Source organism: Vipera berus, assembly GCF_964194415.1.
Source record: "Vipera berus genome assembly, chromosome: W".
Classification (NCBI taxonomy): Eukaryota; Metazoa; Chordata; class Lepidosauria; order Squamata; family Viperidae; genus Vipera; species Vipera berus.
This window is the reverse complement of record NC_138210.1, coordinates 44520013-44542065: the sequence shown is the minus strand read 5'-3', so window position 1 is coordinate 44542065 and position 22053 is coordinate 44520013. Positions and strand designations below refer to the sequence as shown.

General features: G+C 47.9%; 1 protein-coding gene across 16 annotated transcripts in view; it reads left to right on the top strand.

The window, feature by feature from the left end:
- Positions 1-22053, top strand: part of LOC308676588 (transformer-2 protein homolog alpha-like) — a 108979-nt gene that overhangs the window by 19033 nt on the left and 67893 nt on the right. For 13 of the 16 annotated variants that reach the window (XM_081342483.1, XM_081342476.1, XM_081342470.1 and 10 more), the window contains exon 3: positions 265-433. In XM_081342483.1, coding sequence (XP_081198609.1) covers positions 265-433 — 169 coding nt within the window. The remainder of the gene's footprint in view (positions 1-264; positions 434-22053) is intronic. The other 3 variants (XM_081342482.1, XM_081342477.1, XM_081342481.1) reach the window with 1 other exon arrangement.

The following is a 22053-nucleotide window of genomic DNA, read 5'->3' as shown; positions in this document are numbered from 1 at the left end:
TGTTTCAGGGTAGGTGAGGGTTGGAATTTGCGGGGGGGGGGGATTTTCTCTATATGTGACTCCAGCATGTCGCTCAAAATGCAGATCTTATCCTGCAAAACGTTGCATGTTTGTTTTGAAACATGACAACCTGAATGTCCTAAATTTTGGCCAATTGATATATAAATGCCTTCAGTTGTTTTAAACTGTCATTAATAACTGTTAATATTTATTTTGATGGTCTATTGCAGTTCTTGTATGGAACAATATTTTTACCATTTAAAGGTCTAGATCCAGAAGACATTCTCACAGGAGATACACTCGCTCTAGATCCCATTCTCACAGGCGGCGATCACGAAGTAGATCATATACCCCAGAATATCGGCGACGAAGGAGCCGCAGCCACTCTCCAATGTCTAACCGAAGAAGGCACACTGGCAGCAGAGTATGTAGTGTAAGCTTGTAGGGATATTATGATTTTCCATTAACTAAACTTGGTTGGCTATAACACAATTTTTGTAGTGAAGAAAAAGGGACAAGCGTTGACATTTTCTACTTTCTAGGCCAGGGGTAGGGAACCTTGGCTCTTTTATGACTTGTGGACTTCAATACCCAGAATTCCTGAACCAGTCCACAAGTCATAAAAGAGCCAAGGTTCCCTACCCATGTTCTAGGCCTAGTGGCATTCATTTTAATTTACCAGAAGCTCTTTTTTATAATGCATTTTTATTAGTTTATCAAAGTATAAAATACAAAGAGAAGTTTAAAAAAGTAATAGAAAACTGGGGGGGGGGGGAGAAAATGAAGTAAAGAGGGAAAATGAAGGCTACTGCTAAGCTTGTAAGCCGCCCTGAGTCTTCGGAGAAGGGTGGGATATAAATGGAATTAAAATAAAATAAAAATAAAAAAGGAAAGAAAAAGTCACCGACTTCAAGTCTCTTTAGCACAGTAGAAGATAAGAACATTACAACCTCAACTTTTTACTTTTACACAACAGACAACAAACCTATCAACAAAAACAAAATCAAAGTTTCATTTTTTTTCCATTGCAAGCACAAAATCCAGAAGCAATTTCCAAATAGAAACAAAATCAAATATATTATTTTCTTTGGATAAAAGAACCAATTCAACCATCTCTGCTTTTCCTTGCTATGGGGAATAATATATGTTTCTGTTTACTCAATCTTTATAAAGTCTCATAATTTATATTAAAATAATTCCATATTGTCATGATTCCGATTAAAAAGACACATTATTTCTAAAAAAGTCTATAATGAGCAGAACGGAGCATTGGCACTTATGGATGGATGCCAAAATCTGAATTCTCCCTTTGACACATCTTATCCTACAGAATCTCCCTCCCTTAATAACACGTCATAAATCACATTCGCCAATTAGTTCAACACACGAAGTTTCACTTCCCTTGAAGCGCTCTATTTCTTATCTTCTTAAAACGTCCTGGTTGAATCCCTCCCACACTTTTGTGATTCAAAGCCAAACAGTTAAAGCCAAAGGCTGTCTCTTATATTGTCAGTGCAAAAACATGTCAATGTTTGCAGCATTGACATCTGGCCCCCCTTACAAAAAGGGCAGATCCTGTAATGTAAACAGAATACAAGTTAGGAGCTGGCTTTTGGTTTGTTGGGGTGTTTCTCATAAAACTTTTTGATAAGTCTGTCAGCTTTCACATCGCTAGATTTCACCCAAATGGCTTCAGACAATGGGTATCCCTTCCATTGTACTAGGTACTGTAATTTTCCCTTAAAGATTCTAGAGTCAAGAATACGTTTCACTTCATAATGGGTCTGACCCACTACTACAAGGGGTCTAGGTGCCTTCTTAGGGGGAGGTCTTAAAGTGGAAGCCCAAAAATGTTTCAGTAAGCTACAATGGAAAATGGGTGAATTTTCCCCAAACGTCTGGGGAGCTTCAATTTTACTGTGACCGGGTTGATGATTCTCACAATGGGGAAAGGCCCCAAGAATTTCGGTCCTAATTTCTGGCTGGGTAATTTGAGACATACATAGTTGACAGACAAACCTTTTCCCCAACTTGGAATGTTCTTTGGGGAGCCCTCTTTTTATCAGCCTGTTTTTTATAAGTCTCAGTAGTCTTTTTTAACACCGTTTTCGTGTTTCTCCAAACCTCTTCCCACCCCCTCACCATTGATCAAGTGTCTGGGAAGCGGAAGGCACCTGAGGGTATTCAGGCATTGGGCTGAACTCTTTTCCTGTGGCTACTCTGAAAGGCATGTAGCCAGTGCTGCTGTGAACAGAATTATTGTAGGCCGCCTCGGCAAAAGGGAGGAGGTCAGTCCAGTTTGTCTGTTGGTAGCAAACATAGCATCTGAGACATTGCTCCACCATTTTGTTAGCGGATTCTGCAGCCCCATGTTAGGGAGGTTTGATTATCTTTGAACCATTGATCGGTAACAAGCTCTCGTTTTATCTTCTTCGCTCCCGGGTTATCAGTATTAGGGGTTCTGCGAGGTGTGAGTTGTGCCGCTGGTTGCGAACTGGGGATAATTGCCTTGTAGACCTCTTTGCATTCGCTTTTGTACTGTGGCAATTGGTATGTACTTTAGAGTAAAATTAAAATGGTTAAAATACTGTGACCAACGCACTTGCTTTGGGGACAATTTGCGGGGAGTTTTTAGTCGCTCTAAATTTTTGTGATCTGTCCATACTTCAAAAGGCTCCTTGCTCCCTTCTAGATAGTGTCGCCAGTTTAATAGCCCCCACCTAATTGCGAAGGCCTCCTTCTCCCAGACTGTCCTCCATCTCTCGCCTTCAGTGAATTTCTTAGAGGTTTAGGCAGAAGGTTGCAGGACCCCACTTTTATTCTTTTGCAGTAACACAGCTCTGACTGCCACGTCGCTGGCATCAGCTTGAATTACAAAGGGCTCCCCTGGGTAGGGGTGCTTTAGAACCGGTTCAGCCGCAAATAGTCTTTTTAAATTCTCAAAAGCTTTCTGACAACTCATAGTCCATGCTAGTGGTTGGCCAGGTCGCAGTTTTCCCCCTCCCTTGCCCGTTTTGAGTAATTCTGTAAAGGGTAGAACAATCTCGGCAAAAGAGGGAATGAATTGATGGTAGAAGTTGGCAAACCCTAGGAAGCTCTGGAGCTGTTTGCGAGTCTTTGGGGACTGCCATTCAATTATAGCTTTCACTTTGGCTGGGTCCATTTTGATGCCATCGTCGGAAATTCTATAGCCAAGATAATCTAATCGGGTTTGGTGAAATTCACATTTCAACAATTTGACATAAAGTTTGGCATTCAATAGTTTCTTTAACACTTCTCTGATCAGTCTTATGTGGTCAGTCATATTCGTACTGTATATCAGAATGTCATCCAGAACCCCTTTGTATAAATGATCATGTAGGACCTCATTAATCAACTGCAGTCCAAATGGCATGACTTTGAATTGGTAGCTTCCCAAGGGGCAGTTGAAGGCCGTTTTCCACTCATCCCCCTCCTTTATTCTCACCCAGTAATATGCTTCTCTCAGGTTTAACTTAAGGAAGACACTCCCCTTCGCAAGGTGGGTTAGTAAGTCTCTGGAGGGGGAGAGGGTATTTATTTTCCACACCCACAGCATGAAGACCCTTATAGTCTATGCAGAGACGAAGAGACCCATTTTTTTTTCTTTGGACAACACAGGGGCTCCTACAGTAGACTTTGTTCTGTACCAGCCTGCTACCGGCCTTGCAGAAAGGCAACCCCTGTACAAACGGCAGAGGCTGGAAAACGTCTGAGGCTGGAAAACGTCTGCCAAGTTTAATTCACAAACAAACAACAGAACATGAAACAAGATATCGGAACTTTGAACCTCAAACGGAGCGGTTGCTTTCAGCAACCAGCCCTTCCCCAAACACTCCCTTTATTAGAGTTCAGGGCGTGGCCTCCCTGTGCCTCCTTCCGAGGAGTCCCACAGCCTTTCTCTGCTTGCTCCTGCTTGACTGCCTCCTGCGTCGGGCGTCCTTGAACAGGGCCAGCTGTGGGTCATCATCATCCGCACTGTCGGGCTCGCGCAGCTGAGAAGAGGGGCCTGGCTGGGGGCTCTGCGAAGCCTCCAAGCCATCATCAGCAAGTTCGTCTTCAACACCCTCCTCCTCCCCCTCGTCTGAGTCATCCGAGTCATCCGACCCGGCTGCCGGACCCACAGGCTGACCCTGAATCACAACAGACTTGGCCCGTTCAATGAATCCTCTCGCTAGGTTTGTATCCATATATCGCTGCATCTCCTCCATTTCAAGGGGGGACATAGTGTACATTCTTGGTCGTGGAAGTTTGGTGTTCTGTACCAGCCTGCTACCGGCCCTGCAGAAGAGGCAGGGACAACCCCTTTACAAACGGCAAGAGGCTGGAATTACGGCTGCCAAATTTATAGCTACAAAAACAAACAAGACACGAACCAAGAAACAGGAGCTTTAAGAAACACGAACTATCCAAGCGGTTGCCTTCAGCAAACCACCCCTCCCCACACATTCCCCTTATATAGAGTTCAGGGCGTGGCTTCTCTCTGCCTCCTTCCGAGAAGACCCATTGCCTTCCTCTGTTTACTCCTAATTGACTGCCTCCTGCGTTGGGCGTCCTAGAACAGGGCCAGCTGTGGGTCATCTTCATCCACGCTGTCAGACTCACACAGCTGGGTCTCCGTGGTGACCAAGTGGGAGGGGCCTGGCTGAGGGCTCTCATCAGCAAGATCTTCAACCCCCTCAGCAAGGTCTTCAACACACCCCTCCTCCTCCTCTGAGTCGTCCGACCCAACTGCCGAACCCACAGGCTGACCCTGAATCAGAACACTATCCCGCACCGCAGGGCCCTTCCCCCGGGTCTGCCGATCCGGATGCGGTCGGGATGGAAATTGTTCATGAAAAGCGGTCACCAACACAGGGGCATGAACGGCGGTCGCGTCTTCCCAGGTGAAGTCCTCTGGTCCGTAACCTTTCCATTCAATCAGGTACTGAAAACGACCTTTCAGCCAACGGGAATCCCTGATGCTGGCGACCTCGTACTCGGGGGTGCTGCCTCCATCACGAGGTCTGGCATCAACTCCTGCCAGAAGCGGGCTGTAAACTGGGCCCCCCTATCAGAGACGACTCTATCAGGGAGACCGTGCAGCCGAAACACCTGCTGAATGAACATACGACTAGTGGCGCCGGCTGACGGTAAGCCGCGACAGGGGATGAAGTGCGCCATCTTGGTCAGCATCTCCACCACCACATACACTGTCGTAAAACCAGAGGATGGGGGTAAATCCGTCAGAAAGTCCATGGACACAGCCCCCCAGGCACTTTTGGGTGTCGGCAAAGGCTGCAGTAATCCAGGCGGGGCCCCTGTCGCTGACTTGGCCTGCCTGCATGGGATGCAGGAGGTAACATAGGACTGGATGTCGTGTCGGACTCGGGGCCACCAGAAGGTACGGGAGACCAGGTTCAGGGTCTTGAACAGGCTAAAATGCCCCGCCGCCGGGTTATCGTGACACTGGCTGAGGATGAGTCCCCTGAGTGGCCCTCCCGGAACGTAGAGACGGTCACGATAATACAAGAGTCCATCCGTGACCGTCCAAGGAGAATCTGGCCCCACCTCCTCCTTCCGCTGAGCCACTCACACCTCCTGCTGCTGTGCCTCCCGGATCCGAGCCCGTATATCAACCGGCTCCCGCACCGCAGCAAAAGACTCGACGGGGATCACTGTCCTGGGCAGAAGCTTGTCTTCCACTCGGGGATATTCGGGCTTCCTGGACAGAGCATCCGCTCTTTGATTGTGCCCGCTAGGTATGTACCGAACCCGGAAGTCAAACCTCGCAAAGAAAAGAGACCACCGGATCTGGCGTTGGTTCAAATTCTGAGCGGTCTGCAGGCTTTCCAAATTCTTATAGTCCGTTCGGACCTCGATTTGATGCCGCGCTCCCTCCAGATGATGCCTCCAGGCCTCGAACGCCACTTTGATGGCCAGCAGCTCCTTCTCCCAGATTGTATAATTGCGCTCCGAAGGGTTCAGTTTTCGTGAATGGTACGCGCAAGGGAAGAGGGTACCGCTGGGCGTCGTTGCCTGGAGTAACACCGCCCCAATGGCAATGTCGGAGGCGTCCGCCTCCACAACAAACGGCCATTGCGGGTCAGGATGCTTCCAGAAGGGCTCCTTCATGAAGGCTTCCTTCAAAGTCTGGAAAGCCCGTTGTTCTGGAGCGTTCCACTGGAACCGAGTCTTCTTCTGCAGGAGCCGGGTGAGGGGGGCTGTCAAGGCAGCAAACCCAGGAATGAAAGTTCGGTAATAGTTGGCGAACCCAAGAAGTCGCTGAACATCCTTCACGCGACGCGGGGGTTGCCAACTCTGCAAAGACTCAACCTTACTCGGCTCCATGGCGATGCCCTCAGGAGAAATGCGGTGTCCCAGGAAATCGATGGTCACCCGGTAGAACTGGCACTTCTCCAACTTGGCAAACAGCCGATGTTCTCGGAGTCGCTGCAGGACCTGATAGAGATGCTGATGGTGCACCTCATGCGACGGGGAGTAGATCAGGATGTCATCCAAGTAGATCACGACAAACTGATCCAACAAATCCCGGAAATTGTCGTTCATGAAATGCTGAAACACAGCGGGGGCGTTGGTCAGGCCAAACAGCATCACCGTGTACTCAAAATGTCCATAGCGAGTACCAAACGCCGTCTTCCACTCATCACCCGGCCGAACCCTGACGAGGTTGTAAGCTCCACGCAGGTCCAGTTTCGTGAAGATGTTAGCCTCCCGGAGTCAGTCCAAGAGTTCGGGGATGAGGGGCAGCGGGTAACGATTGCGTACCGTGATGGCGTTGAGTTTCCTATAATCGCAGCAAAGCCGCAATTCGCCCGACTTCTTTTTGACGAAGAGCACGGGTGCAGACACTGGCGAGGACGAGGGCCGGATGAAACCGCGAGCCAAATTCTTCTCCAGAAAGTCCCGCAATGCAGCCAACTCGGGGTCCGACATGGAGTACAAACGCCCCACTGGGAGAGGCGCATCAGGGACTAAATCAATGGGGCAGTCATAGGGCCTGTGCGGGGGTAATTGATCCGCCTCTGTCTCGCTGAACACATCAGCAAAGTCGGACAGTTCGGGAGGCAAGGAAACCCCTGGGGAACCCTCCACCTGGCCGGCACAGATATGGCGGGAGTGGTCCACGCACTGCAAGCTTGGGAAGGTGACCAAGTTCTGTGACCAATAGATCTGTGGGTCATGCGCCCGGAGCCACGCCAGTCCCAAGACCACGGGGAAATGCAGATCTGAGGTGATATAGAACTGGATGGCCTCCACATGGGAACTGATGGCCATACATAATGGTTGCGTGGCGGCCGTAATAGGGCCAGACAGGAGCACTCGACCATCGATAGTCTCCACTAACATGGGCGGATCCACCGGGCACTGGGCAACAGCCCATTTGGCCACAAATGCTGAGTCCATAAAATGTGTGGTGGCCCCAGAGTCAATTAAGGCATGGACTGGAATCCCCTCTGGCTTGCCAGGAAGGATCAGACGTGCCTCCAAAATCAGATGCCGTGGAGGTCCACAGGCAGCATCGGAAAGACGTCGCTCGGTGTTGTTGTGGGACGCCCGATCTATCACACCGTCTAGATCGGGCTCGGGGCGTTTCCCGACAGAAAAGTAGGGGTCTTTCTCGGGGCAGACTCGGTCACTGATGCCTGCTGTCGCTTCTTTGGGCAAAAAGCAGCCAAATGCAGTAAAAACACAACCCCCCCCAATCATCGTCTGTTCATTTCAGTCACCGATAGACGAGACCTGGCGGCACCTAGCTCCATTGGCTCCTCCCTTTGAACTGGGGGCTCACGCACAACAGGGGCTGCAGGGGTCTGTGGGGTGGCACGGCGACTCCTTCGCTGCTGCAACCGAGCATCGATCCGCAGGCAGAGATGGATCAGCCCATTCAGGTCTGAGGGAATATCCACACGGGCCAGCTCATCCAACATCTCCTCCGACAATCCATCCTGGAAGGCATCCACAAGCGCAGCCTCATTCCAGGCGGAATCCTGGCTAAGCAGCCGAAAATCGCTGATATAGGCGTCGAGTAGCAGTCTGCGTCTTAATAGGGTCCTCATACATCAGACGCATATGATCACAAAACCCCACAAAGTTGTCCAACAATGGGCTAGGTTGAGCCAGCAGAGGCGTGCCCCAACGAGCTGCATCACCCGAAAGAAGGCTTAACACAAACCCCACCTTATCCCGGTCACTGGGGAAATCAGCTGCTCTCACGCTGATAAAGAGCTGGCATTGTCCCAGGAAAGCAGGAAACAGTTCTGGATTGCCAGTAAATTTATCCGGCATTGCAACTTGGCATTTTCTCCTGGGTGGGGGTGATGGTGGGGGTGCAGCATGAACCTGAGCTTGCAGTTGAGCCACCTGAGCTGCCAGCAAAGTGAGTTGCTGGGTGAGCTGGGCATTCTCAGCACGTAGCTGCTCCATAATATTAGTAAGGGGTGGGAGGCTGAAGGCAAACTGTTCTGTACCAGCCTGCTACCGGCCCTGCAGAAAAGGCAGGGACAACCCCTTTACAAACGGCAAGAGGCTGGAATTACGCCTGCCAAATTTATAGCTACAAAAACAAACAAGACACGAACCAAGAAACAGGAGCTTTAAGAAACACGAACTATCCAAGCGGTTGCCTTCAGCAAATCAGCCCTCCCCACACATTCCCCTTATATAGGGTTCTGGGCGTGGCTTCTCTCTGCCTCCTTCCGAGAAGCCCCATTGCCTTCCTCTGTTTACTCCTAATTGACTGCCTCCTGCGTCGGGCGTCCTTGAACAGGGCCAGCTGTGGGTCATCTTCATCCACGCTGTCAGGCTCACACAGCTGGGTCTCCGTGGTGACCAAGTGGGAGGGGCCTGGCTGACGGCTCTCATCAGCAAGATCTTCAACCCCCTCAGCAAGGTCTTCAACACCCCCCTCCTCCTCCTCTGAGTCGTCCGACCCAACTGCCGAACCCACAGGCTGACCCTGAATCACAACACTTGGCCCCCTACAACAGTTCAATGGAACAATCATTGGGCCGGTGAGGAGGCAAGATATCACATTCTTTCTCACTAAATGCTTCCGCTAGGTCCTGGTACTCGCTGGGGATGAGTGGCTCGCCTTATGGCCATGAGGCAGATATGTGCGCTCGCTCATTGGGTGGGCTAAATTCCTTGTAACATCTGTTGAATCAATGGGGGGATCGGGCCCTATAGGTACTCTCACAGTTCTCATTCTTTTCTCCCACCAGATAAACGACTTGCATTTGTCCAACCAGGCTAATCCTAAGATCACAGTCCCACTCATTTTTGGGGGCCCCAGGAAGCGAATAAATTCCCAGTGCTCACCTCTTTCTAAGTGTAGGGGCTCCATTAATTTCATGACTAAAATCCCTCCCATCGAGGAGCCATCGGCTTGCTCGAAACTCACAGGTTTGGAGAGCAGTTTTGCTCGTATGCCCAGTTTCATGGCAAATGGCAAGCTAATGATGCATCGGGAGCATCCAGAATCAACTAGCACCTTTAAATCTACCTGCGTACCCAACTTAGGGATTATGAGCTTGGCAGGTAGTAAAAAAGGTGGGACGTGTCGGCTCACCATCGGGTCATTCTCTGCGTCGTCGCTGTCGAAAGTGGGTAGAACGGGGGTGGATCCAGCCTGAGTTCTGGTGTCCTCCCGTGTGGGGGATGTGACCTGCACAACATGTTCCTGCATCATTTGTTTGCAGTTCTCTCCCATTAGCCACTGTGCAGGTCTCTTTCTCACTGCTGGTCCTGGTCTGTTCTGCTGTTGGGGGAAGGGGACTGGGCATTTCGCTGCTCGATGTCCCTGCTTTCCGCACCGGAAACACTTAATTGCCGGGCCTACTGGTGGCCTGGGTCTTTCAGCCATCACAGTAGCTGGAGATTTTCGTGGGGGTGATTGCCATTCGGGTTGTCGTCTAACCCTTCTCTAAGAAGATGAATTATGGATTGCTCAGGCCATCTCTCTATCTGACCGGCCATCTTTCAAAACTCCTGCACGTATTCCAGGGCAGGCCGGCCAGCTTGTTTTATCTTGTGGATTTGTTCTTCTGCTCTGAGGGCAATGGATGGGTCCTCAAATCTTTCCCTTAAGAGGAAAAGGTGGGGGTCCTCCAATTCAGGGGCTTGCTCGTTATATAAATTGTTCAACCATTCGGATGCTTTTCTCTCTAGACCAGGGGTGTCAAACTCAATTTCATTGAGGGCCGCATCAGCATTGCAGTTGCCCTTGGGCCAGGGTGGGCATGGCCTACTGGGTGGGCGTGGCCAGCTCTACATCATTCGCATCAAGGGTGCCAATGGGGGCCTGGGCAGGAGTGGGACAGATCTGAGGGTCTCTGGCAGAAGAAGATGGGACCGGGGCAATTGCCAAGGCATGGGTCACTGGAGGAGTCTCACTGTTCCTCTCAGGCCTTGGGGGGGTTGGACAGTGGCGTGGATGTCAAATGCCCAGCCCAGCCGTCAAGAACCCATAGCACTAAGCCCAGATCCACTTCCCCAAGGTGGCGCCCAGCTGCACTTACTTCCTCCTCAAGGCTGCTGCTGCTGTGCTTGCTCTCCTTAGCCAGGTTGCTCATGATGGGTACGAGGGCAAAGTCAAGAGGGAGGCCCACTCCCTCTCCATATGAGGAGATCTGGCTTTGTATCCAAAACTTCCTTAGCAATAGGATCGGAAACCCCCCCAGGATAGGCCAGGAGGAGGGGGCAAGGGGATGGTGAAAGGGCAGCAGGGCAGGACTAAGGCAGGACTTCCCTTCAGACCCTCCCTCTCCTTCCTTCCAAGAACAGAGTGGTAGGAAAATATTTGAGATGAGGGAGGGAGAAAAATAGGCAAGAAACACAGCTGGGGAAGTATCATCCTTCGTGAGGAATGAAGAAATGCACCATCGCCTGGAAGTGGCCAGCACATGGCCCTCGCCTACTTCACATATCCGGCTTGGTGGGCTCTGGGGGAGGGGATGCCATGAGCAGCATGAGAATTGATGTTGCCTGCACAATGTTGCCCAGCCCCCAGCCTGCCCGGTTTTGGCAGGCAGTGGGGCACTTTCCTGACAGTGCCGAGAGGCTGAGCCGAGTGGCACGAATCTGAAGAGAAGCACAACGCTGCCCAGGCCCTAGCCTTCCCAAAGTAGGCAGGGGCATATGCTGGCCACTTCCAGGTGATGGTGCATTTTTCATTCCTCACAAAGGGTGATACCTCCCCAGCGTGCGCCCATGGAGGAGTGCCGATGCAGCCTGGGCCGGTCCCTCACTGTTTCCAGATGGCCTTGTGGAGCTAAGACTGAATGCATTTCAGCATAGATGACTACCACGAAATTGTACATTGGCTTCTGGCTGGCCTGGGCCAGGGCCAAGGCAGCAGGGGCCATTCCCTCACTGTTTACAGGATGGCTTCGCGGGCCACATGAAACCACTTTGCGGGCCGGATCCAGCCCCTGGGCCTTGTGTTTGACATATCTGCTCTAGGCTGTACGCAATCACATCGACCATAGCACCTGGGTCCAGGTAGAGATGGGCCCAGCGATTCAAGTGAGAACATACTTGGTTGTGGAAGAAAATCAGTTTCTCTGGGTCCCTATCGAAGGTTGCTCTGAAGGGTGGGCTCATCATCGGTTGCTGCTGGCCCCACCCTGGTTGTTGGTTCAATGGTTGCTGGGCCCCCCACTGCTTTTGTTGTGTCTCCAGTTGCTGCTGGCCCCATCCTGGTTGTTGATTCAATGGCTGCCAGGGCTCCCACTGCTGCTGGCCCCACTGGTCCTGCTGTATGTTCAGGGGTTGCATGTTCGGGCCCTGCTGCTGCAATCCTTGCTGCTGTTGTCCTCCCACCAGCTTCTGATCTCCAGGTTTCTGCACCACCCCCAGCTGTTGCAAGGCCTCTATTAGCTGTGGCAAGCTCAGAGGTTGTTGGCCTTTCACTTCTGGGGGTTCCCCAACCTCCCATTGCTGCAGAGGCCCCAGGCTGGGGTCCTCTGTCTCTGTGGGTCTGGAGGGCCTGGCAGGGGACTTCTGGGGCTGGCACTCGTCTGCAGACAGGATTTTCCGCTCACCCAAATTCTCAGTGGCTCTCCACCATTCTGCTTTTTGAAGACTCTGGCAGTGCAGTCTCAAGGCATCTGTAATCTCCGCTGGAGTGGTTCCAGCCTGACCACATCGGCTCACTTAGCTGCTGAGGATTGGAGATCTGCCCAAACTCATCTTCCCACAGCAAGCCGTCCATTAGTCCCTCCTCTGAGGTTTCGTGAGTTGCCAGGCTTCCTCTTCCAATGATGAAGAGTCTTCCCTGAATCTTTGCCAGCTTCTGTCCCTTGCTAGAGATAGCGGCGGGGGCTCAGGACTCCCCAGGATGCTTGAAAGAAAGGAGATTCTGTGTTGTCATGGTTCCCATTAAAAAGACACATCAAAGAGCACTGCATGATTATTCTAAAAAAAGTCTATAATGAACACAACGGAGCATCGGCACTCATGGATGGATGCCAGAGTCTGAATTCTCCTCCCCTTGACACATCATATCCTATAGAATCTCCTTGCCTTAATTACACATCATAAATCATATTCACCAATTAGTTCAACACACAAAGTTTCACTTCCCTTGAAGCGCTCTATTTCTTATCTTAAAATGTCGTGGTTGAATCCCTCCCACACTTTTGTGATTCGAAGCCAAACAGTTAAAGCAAAAGGCTGCCTCTTATATTGTCAGTGCAAAAAACATGTCAATGTTTGCAGCATTGACACATATATTATTTCAGATTTTTTAACCTTAAAGGTGACAACGCTGTAAACATTGGATGTTCCCGCTCTGACAGCTGATGAAAATTGCAGCCATTTTCTCTTTGCTTTTAACATGCTTTTTTGTGGTATTTAGAAATTAGGTGCAGAAGGTGGGGGGGATAAATGCTCGAGCTCAGCTAGCCATAATAACACTGCTTTGTGGGAACCCAAGGATGAACTGATAACATTTTGGGCTGAGGAGCTGTGGAGAAAGCCCGTGTTTTAGGCTAATTGGAGAATGTGATTTATGACAGCTTATTGGGGGTGGGAATTGCACTTTTTTACTTTGTATCTGGGGGAAGGGAATTTAGTTTTTGGGTTCATCTATATATTGCTGATACTTTGTTTCCTGAATAAAATGTTCTTTAAGGAAGAATTTTTGCCTTGAAGTTCTTTTGATGGGTTTCATCTATCGCACGAGTCGGCAACCCGCATGCGGCTCTTTAAGCCGTCTCCTGCGACGCCCAGTCCTCCGCCGTTTGGGAAAAAAAAAGAGGAAGTAAAAAAGTCCCATTGAGAGAATGGGGAGGCGGAGGTTTGGAGAGCTGGTGCCTTTCGGGGCCGAAAGAAATGCGAACGAAGGCAGCAGCTCTTCAAACGGGGGGCGGAGGTTTGGAGAGCTGCGCGTGCAGCTCTCCAAACCACCACCGTCCCGTTTGCAGAGCTGCCGCCTTCGTCCATGTTTGACGGAGGCAGCAGCTCTCCAAATGGGGGGTGGAAGTTTGGAGAGCTGCGTGCGCAGCTCTCCAAATCGCCACTGTCCCGTTTGCAGAGCTTCCGCCTTCGTCCATGTTTGACGGAGGCGGCCAATCTCCAAACGGGGGGGTGGCGGTTTGGAGAGCTGAGCGCGCAGCTCTCCAAACTGCCACCCCCGTTTGGAGAGCTGCCGTCTCCGTCAAACATGATCTCCAAACCGGCGGCAGCGGTTTGGAGGCCCTGGGGGGAGGGGCAGGGCGCTCGGGCAGCTCTGGTGGCTCCCAGGCTGAAAACGGCGCCGCGACCCAGCGCCCAGCGCCAGGGAGACCCGCCGCCTCTGCCGCGCAGGTGTCTCCCAAGGCTGCAAGCTTTGCGCTGGAAGCCCGGCGTCCGGGGAAGCGGCAGCGAAAGGGCCACCTCCCTTTCCCCCCACCCGTTTTCAGTTGGGAGTTTTTTGCTCTCGAAGTTGGCGAGGACTTTTTGGGCTAGCTAGCAGAAGAGAAGCCGGGCCCTTCCTCCTCGGGAGCCATGAGCAAGTGTGGGAAGCGGTGCAAGCGCGGCCTCGTGAAATTTGCCCGCACCCTCTTCAAACTCGTCACGGGCAGGCTTAGCAAAGGTAAAGGCGAGGAGTAAAGGTGACGTGGGAATGGCAGGAAGGGAGGGAGGAAGGGAAAGGAGTGAGAAGACCAGCCGACACCATTCGCCAATCGTTGGGTTTAGGGAGTGGAAGGGTTCCCGGTTCCCTTCGGAGAGGGCGTTTGCTGCGCTTGTGGCATTTTGCGGGCCGAGAAAGGTGTGCTAACTGTTTGTTGGGTCACTTCTGGGCGATCACGGGAGCCCTGGACGATGTGGGGTTTTGCAGCAAAGCCTGGTAGGAAAAGGCTTCATCGGGACACGCTTTCCTGCTTGGGGGGCTTCCGAAGCTACGAATCGCCCTTTCCAGTTTGCAGCATTAGTGGCAGCAGCTGGAAGGCGACGTGAAAACCTGTCTGCGAACTTCTTGTTTCCTGGGGGGAAGAGTTGGAGCCTGTTGTTTTGCGCATGCATGCGCATGTGCGCGCATGCACACCCTTCTTTGCGGCTCCCAGTTTTTTCTTTTGTGAGGGAACCGGTTCTGAGTGGCTCACTGTTTCGGGTTGCCGGCCCTTGATCTATCGGAACCATGACAAAAGGGAGAAAACACTTTCTAGTTTTTAAAACAGTAAACTTTATTTTACTTTTAAACTTCCTCTGAACATACATGCTTTAAAGTTCACTTTCAGTGATATTTTACAAACTTTAAAAATTACTCAAATAATATATATAAAGGGAGAAAAGAAGCCTTCATTTATACACAAAACCTACATTAAAACTTTCATTCAATTATACAGTATATATCACACCAATAAAAATCCAATTAACTCCAATTAGCTCATTGGATTTAAATCTCCCTCAAATTTATCCTCATGGAATAAAATCTTTTTCTCTTATTTTCAAATTTGATCAATAATATTTTACAAACTTTGGGAATTATTCAACATTACATAGAAGGACAGAAAACATACATTTACAAACTCATAAATAGCACTTATTTCCTTCTTCGACAAAATGACTAAACTAATAGACCAGCGAAATACTGTGGACATAGATAGTATACTTAGACTTCAGTAAGGCATTTGATAAAGTAGACCACAACCTACTCCTTGGTAAGCTAGAAAAAGGTGGAATAGACAACATCACCACCAGATGGATCAGTAGCTGGCTGGGAAACCCTACTCAACGAGTAGTCCTCAACACCACTACATCTACATGGAGAGAAGTAAGCAGTGGTGTACCACAAGGTTCTGTCTTAGGCCCAGTACTCTTCAATATCTTCAACAGTGACTTAGATGAGGGAATTGAAGGAGAACTCATCAAATTTGCAGATGACACCAAACTGGCAGGAGCAGCCAACACCCCAGAAGACAAACTCAGCATCCAAAAAGATCTTGACAAACTTGAACAATGGGCTCAATCCAACAAAATGAGTTTCAGTGTGGAGAAAAGCAAAGTTTTACATTTAGGTAGGAAAAATCAAAGGTACAAGTACAGATTGGGCAAGACCTGGCTTAAAAACAGTAACTGTGAGAGGGACCTTGGAGTCCTAGTGGCCAATCACTTGACTATGAGCCAGCAGTATGCAGCAGCAGCCAAAAAAAGCCAATACAATCCTGGGTTGTATAAAAAGAGGCATAGAATCAAAATCATGCAAGGTACTAGTACCGCTTTATAAAACCCTAGTAAAACCTCACCTGGAATACTGCTGCCAATTTTGGTCACCATATCACAAAAAAGATGTTGAGAGTTTGGAAAAAATTCAGAGAAGAGCAACTAAGATGATCAAAGGCCTGGAGACTAAAACACATGAAGAACGTCTGTGGGACTTGGGTTTGGCTAGTCTAAAGAAGAAATAGGGGAGACATGATAGCAGTGTTCCAGTATCTGAAGGGCTGCCACAAAGAAGGGTTCACGTTATTCACCAAAGCACCAGAGGGAAGGATGAGAATCAATGGTTGGAAACTGATCAAAAAGAGAAGCAACCTGAGGACTTCCAGTTTGGTTGAGGACGAGACAGATGGAAGAAGCTGGAGTTCCAGCTTCTCAGTCCGGTTTTGCTTCGCCCAGCGTCCCTTAAAGGGGTGGAAAGTTGCCCTGGAGGGGCAACGAAGAAAGAGCAACACTCCAGGAGCTTGGATCTGGTGGCGACTGATCTGAGCGAACTGAAGAACCCCTCTAAAGGGGCAGAAAAAAGGCTGCCAGGAGAGCCGAGGCAGCCCAAGTCCTCTCCAGCCAGAAGGGAAGCTCCGCAAAACAGCTGAACCTCAACAACGAGCTGAGACTGGGTGAGCTGAAGTCTTTTCCTTCTTCTTGTGGATTAAAAACCATTGAGACCCTGATGGGAAAAAGCTGAAAGAGTAAAGACCCCCAGAAAGACTAATTTAAAAGCGGCGAGTAATTATAACAAGGGGGAAGCGCTTTAAGAGTATCAGAGATTGATAAATAAGCAGAGGAGGACATCTAGTGGTGAAAAGAGAAACGACAGTACCAAGAAAAGGGGGGGGAGGAAAAAGTGTTTTTACTACAAACGACCTTGACAGACACCTGTGAACAATATAGTGCCTTGGTTAGAGATTACAAGCGAAAGAGAAAAGACTGTTTACAGATACATTTGTTGACTTTGGTTAAAACTAAATAGACATTATCTGGAGAAAGAACATTTTAAATTCAGGATGTGACTGGAGGAGGTGTATTTGCCATACAACAGCTGGCTTTTTATACTTTGGATATTGGTCTAAGACTGTGAGTTGCAAAATGAGTACATCAAATATTACCAGACTTGCAAAGAAAACCTCTTCTGCGCCCTCTGTGGGACAATCCAGTGCAACAACCCAGGGATCTGTTGGGACAATGCTGCAACGTGAGAAAGCAAGCATTGCTCAAGAAGAAATGCAGGCTTCATTAAAATTGATCCAAGAGATGATGCAAAAAAGTCAGGAAGTGACACAAAAAAAATCATGAAGAGACACAAAGTAAACTGGAGAAAGTAACTGAAGAAATTCTGGACGTAAAGGCGAAATTTGAAGCCCAAAATCAAAAGATCATTACAAATGAACAGAAAATCCAGGAAATGGAAAACAAAACTGAGGACATCGATAAAAAGGTGGAAATGTTATTACAAAAAATGAAGAATTAGAACAAGCAAATCAAGAGCTAGAGTGGGCAATGGCAATGGTAGAAATGGAAAAAGCGGAACACTATTTGAGATTCCAAAATATCCCTGACGATAGAGAAGAAAACATAACAATTGTGATTATTGATCAGTTGGCGGAGGCTCTAAACAAAGATAGAGCAGAAATGCAAAATGAGATAGATAAAATATTTCACATGAACTCAAGCTTTGCAAGAAAAAACAGACTACCAAGAGAAGTACACGTAAGATTCATAAAAAAAAGAGATGAAGTTCTGAGAAAAATGAAAGAGGAACCATTACAATATAAAAATAAAGAAATTCTGGTCCTAAAGCAGATACCCAAGAGAGTAAGAGATTGTTCTGTACCAGCCTACTACCGGCCCTGCAGATAAGGCAGGGACAACCCCCTTACAAGAAGGCAAGAGGCTGGAACTAAGCCTGCCAAATTTATGGACACAAAAGCAAACAGAGCAAAAAAGGACACGAACCATGAAACAGGAGCTATTCAAACGGTTGCCTTCAGCAAACCAGACCTCCCACACATTCCCCTTTTAAACAGTTCAGGGCGTGGCTTCTCTCTGCCTCCTTCCGAGGTGCCCCATTGCCTTCCTCTGTTTACTCCTGATTGACTGCCTCCTGCGTCGGGCGTCCTTGAACAGGGCCAGCTGTGGGTCATCTTCATCCACGCTGTCAGGCTCACACAGCTGGGTCTGCATCATAACCAGGTGGGAGGGGCCTGGCTGAAGGCTCTCATCAGCAAGCTCTCCAACACCCTCAGCAACCTCTCCAACACCCCCCTCCTCCTCCTCTGAATCGTCCGACCCAACTGCCGAACCCACAGGCTGACCCTGAATCACAACAGAGATATTCAGAAACATTACCATTTCTTAACCACAAAGTTGGTTGCCAAAGGCATAAATTTCAGATGGCTAATGCCGGAAGGCATTCTAATAAACTGGAACAACACAAGATTTCGACTGGATTCAATCTGGAAAGCAGAGGATTTTGAAGTAACGAACAGAGCAATTTTGGATGAAGGAGTGCAGCAATGACATGGGGAGAAGCAAACGGAAGAGACGGCTCAAGGAGCAACTGCACAAGCAGAACAACAGAAGGAGAAAGTTGAACAAGAGGGTGAAGGTGAAGGAATGGCCAGAGAACAAAGGATTACAAGATCAACTAGACCTAAATAATTGATGGAAATGGAGAAAGAAAACGGAATCTTTTCAGTAAATGTAAATGGACTAAACTCCCTATCGAAAAGAAAATATTTAGGAAACTACAGAAATTGAATATAAACATAATTTGTTTGCAAGAGACACACATAAGAAAACATTATAAACTTGGAATTCTCAAAAATTGGGAAACATTATACAGGTGAAACTCGAAAAATTAGAATATCGTGCAAAAGTTCATTTATTTCAGTAATGCAACTTAAAACGGGAAACTAATATATGAGATAGACTCATTACATGCAAAGCAAGATAGTTCAAGCCGTGATTTGTCATAATTGTGATGATTATGGCGTACAGCTCATGAAAACCCCAAATCCACAATCTCAGAAAATTAGAATATTGTGAAAAGATGCAATATTTTAGGCTCAAAGTGTCCCACTCTAATCAGCTAATTAAGCCATAACACCTGCAAAGGGTTCCTGAGCCTTTAAATCAGACATGTCAAACACAAGGCCCGGGGGCCGGATCCGGCCCGTAAAGTGGAAGCCATCCTGGAAACAATGAGGGAACGGCCCCCGCTGCCTTGGCCCTGGCCCAGGCCAGCTGGGAGCCAATGTACAATTTCATGGTGGTCATCTATGCTGAAATACATTCAGTCTTAGCTCCACAAGGAAACAGTGAGGGACCGGTCCATGCCGCGTCGGCACTGTCCCCTGGGCGCACGCTGGGGAGGTATCACCCTTTGTGAGAAATTAAGAAATGCACCATTGCCTGGAAGTGGCCAGCATATGACCCTGCCTACTTTGGGCAGGCTAGGGCCTGGGCAGCGTTGCGCTTCTCTTCAGATTTGTGCCATGCGGCTTAGCCTCTCGGTACTGTCAGGAAAGTGCCCCACTGCCTGCCAAAACCAGGCAGGCTGGGGGCTGGGCAGCATTGTGCAGGTAACATCAACTCTCATGCTGCTCATGGCATCCCCTCTCCCAACTGCAGTGCTGTTGCGGCCCTCAATGAAATTGAGTTTCACATCCCTGCTTTAAATGGTCTTTCAGTCTGGTTCAGTAGGAATCACAATCATGGGGAAGACTGCTGACCTGACAGTTGTGCAGAAAACTATCATTGACACCCTCCATAAGGAGGGAAAGCCTTAAAAGGTAATTGCAAAAGAAGTTGGATGTTCCCAAAGTGCTGTATCAAAGCACATTAATAGAAAGTTATGTGGAAGGGGAAAGTGTGGAAGAAAAAGTTGCACAAGCAGCAGGGATGACCGCAGCCTTGAGAGGATTGTCAGGAAAAGGCCATTCAAAAGTGTTGGGGACTTTCACAAGGAGTGGACTGAGGCTGGAGTCAGTGCATCAAGAGCCACCACACACAGAGGGATCCTGGACATGGGCTTCAAATGTTGTATTCCTTTTGTCAAGCCACTCCTGAACAACAAACAATGTCAGAAGCATCTTACCTGGGCTAAAGGAAAACAGACCTGGTCTGTTGCTCAGTGGTCCAAAGTCCTCTTTTCTGATGAGAGCAACTTTTGCATCTCATTTGGAAACCAAGGACCCAGAGTCTGGAGGAATAATGGAGAGGCACACACTGCAAGATGCTTGAAGTCTAGTGTGAAGTTTCCACAGTCTGTTGATTTGGGGAGCCATGTCATCTGATGATGTTGGCCCACTGTGCTTCATTAAGTCCAGGGTCAACGCAGCCGTCTACCAGGAGATTTTGGAGCACTTCATGCTTCCTTCCGCAGACGAGCTTTATGGGGATGCTGACTTCATTTTCCAGCAGGACTTGGCACCTGCCCACACTGCCAAAAGCACCAAAACCTGGTTCAATGACCGTGGGATTACTGTGCTTGATTGGCCAGCAAACTCGCCTGACCTGAACCCCATAGAGAATCTATGGGGCATTGCCAAGAGAAAGATGAGAGACATGAGACCGAACAATGCAGAAGAGCTGAAGGCCGCTATTGAAGCATCCTGGTCTTCCATAACACCTCAGCAGTGCCACAGGCTGATAGCTTCCATGCCACACCGCACTGAGGCAGTAATTGCTGCAAAATGGGCCCAAACCAACTACTGAGTACATATGCATGCTTATACTTTTCAGAGTTCCGATATTGTTCTATGTACACTCCTTGTTTTATTGATTGCATGTAATATTCTAATTTTCTGAGATTGTGGATTTGGGGTTTTCATGAGCTGTACGCTATAATCATCACAATTATGACAAATCACGGCTTGAACTATCTTGCTTTGCATGTAATGAGCCTATCTCATATATTAGTTTCCCCTTTTAAGTTGCATTACTGAAATAAATGAACTTTTGTATGATATTCTAATTTTTCGAGTTTCACCTGTACATCAGCGCAACAGAAAAAAGAGGGGTTACTGTATATGTCAAAGAAACAATAGATTCCAAATTAGTGTACTCAGATGAAGAAGGAAGAATTGTAATGGTTGAAATATATCTACATCAAAAACAAACATTGTTAGTGGCAATCTACGCTCCAAATAACAATCAAGAAATTTTTTATCAAAGCCTACATAGGAAATAAATAGAAATGGAATACCAAAATATTTGTTTAATAGGGGACTTCAGTGCGATAGTTGACGGAACAATGGATTACAAAAGCAACAAAACAGGAAAATCCAGAAGAAGAACATTACCTAAGACATTTTTTGATATGGCAGAGGAAATTGGAATACAAAACGCCTGGAGATAAATTAATCCACAAAACCTGCAATATACTTTTTACTCAAATAGCCACAAATCCTGGTCAAGAATTGATATGATTTGGATGACATCTGAATTGAGGATGGATATACAGGGAATTGAGATAGAAATAGGTACATGGGAAGACCATAATCCTCTAAAAGTGACATGGAAAGGAACACAAAAAAACCCCAAGATGGACTTTAAACCAATCTATACTAAAAGACAGGGACAGGGGACAGTTTGTATCTGCCCTCAGTGTGGAAGGGACTGCCACTCTTGAATTGGCCTTTTTAGCCACACCAGATGCTGCTTTAGGACCTCTTTCCAGAGCACGATACCATAGTCTCTCGAGACTGAAGGATGCCAATGGAATGGACTAAAAGAAAAAGAATTCATAGAATTAGCGAAAAAAGAAATGGAATTCTTCTTTAAAGAAAATAAAGGAGAAGATACATCATTACAAAACCTATGGGACACAGCCAAAGTGTACTTCAGAGGCATAGCTATAACGTATACGGCAAAGAAAAATAAGCAGAGAAGACAACAATATTTATTACTAAAAGGAAAATTTGGAAAGTTAGAAACAGAACTACAAAAAACTCCACAGAAAAAGACTTTGAAAAGAGAAATGGAAATAATAAAACACAAACTAAATTTGTTGGACTCAGAAAAACTGGCAGAACAGATAAAGAGAGCCAAACAAAACTTTTTTGAAAATGCTAATAAACCAGGAAGATGGTTGGCTTATAAACTTAAAAAACAGAAAGAGAAGAAAATAATATATAACTTAGTAGATGGAAAAGGTTGTCTTTAATTTAAAATTGAAGAAATAAAAAAGATAAGGAATACTATAAGGAATTGTATGATAAAGAGGAGACTTCAAGAGAGAGAACAGTTCAATATCTAGAAGAAAGTAAACTTCCAAAAATTCCAGAGTCATTTAAAACTATGCTAGAAGAAAGGATCACAATGATGGAG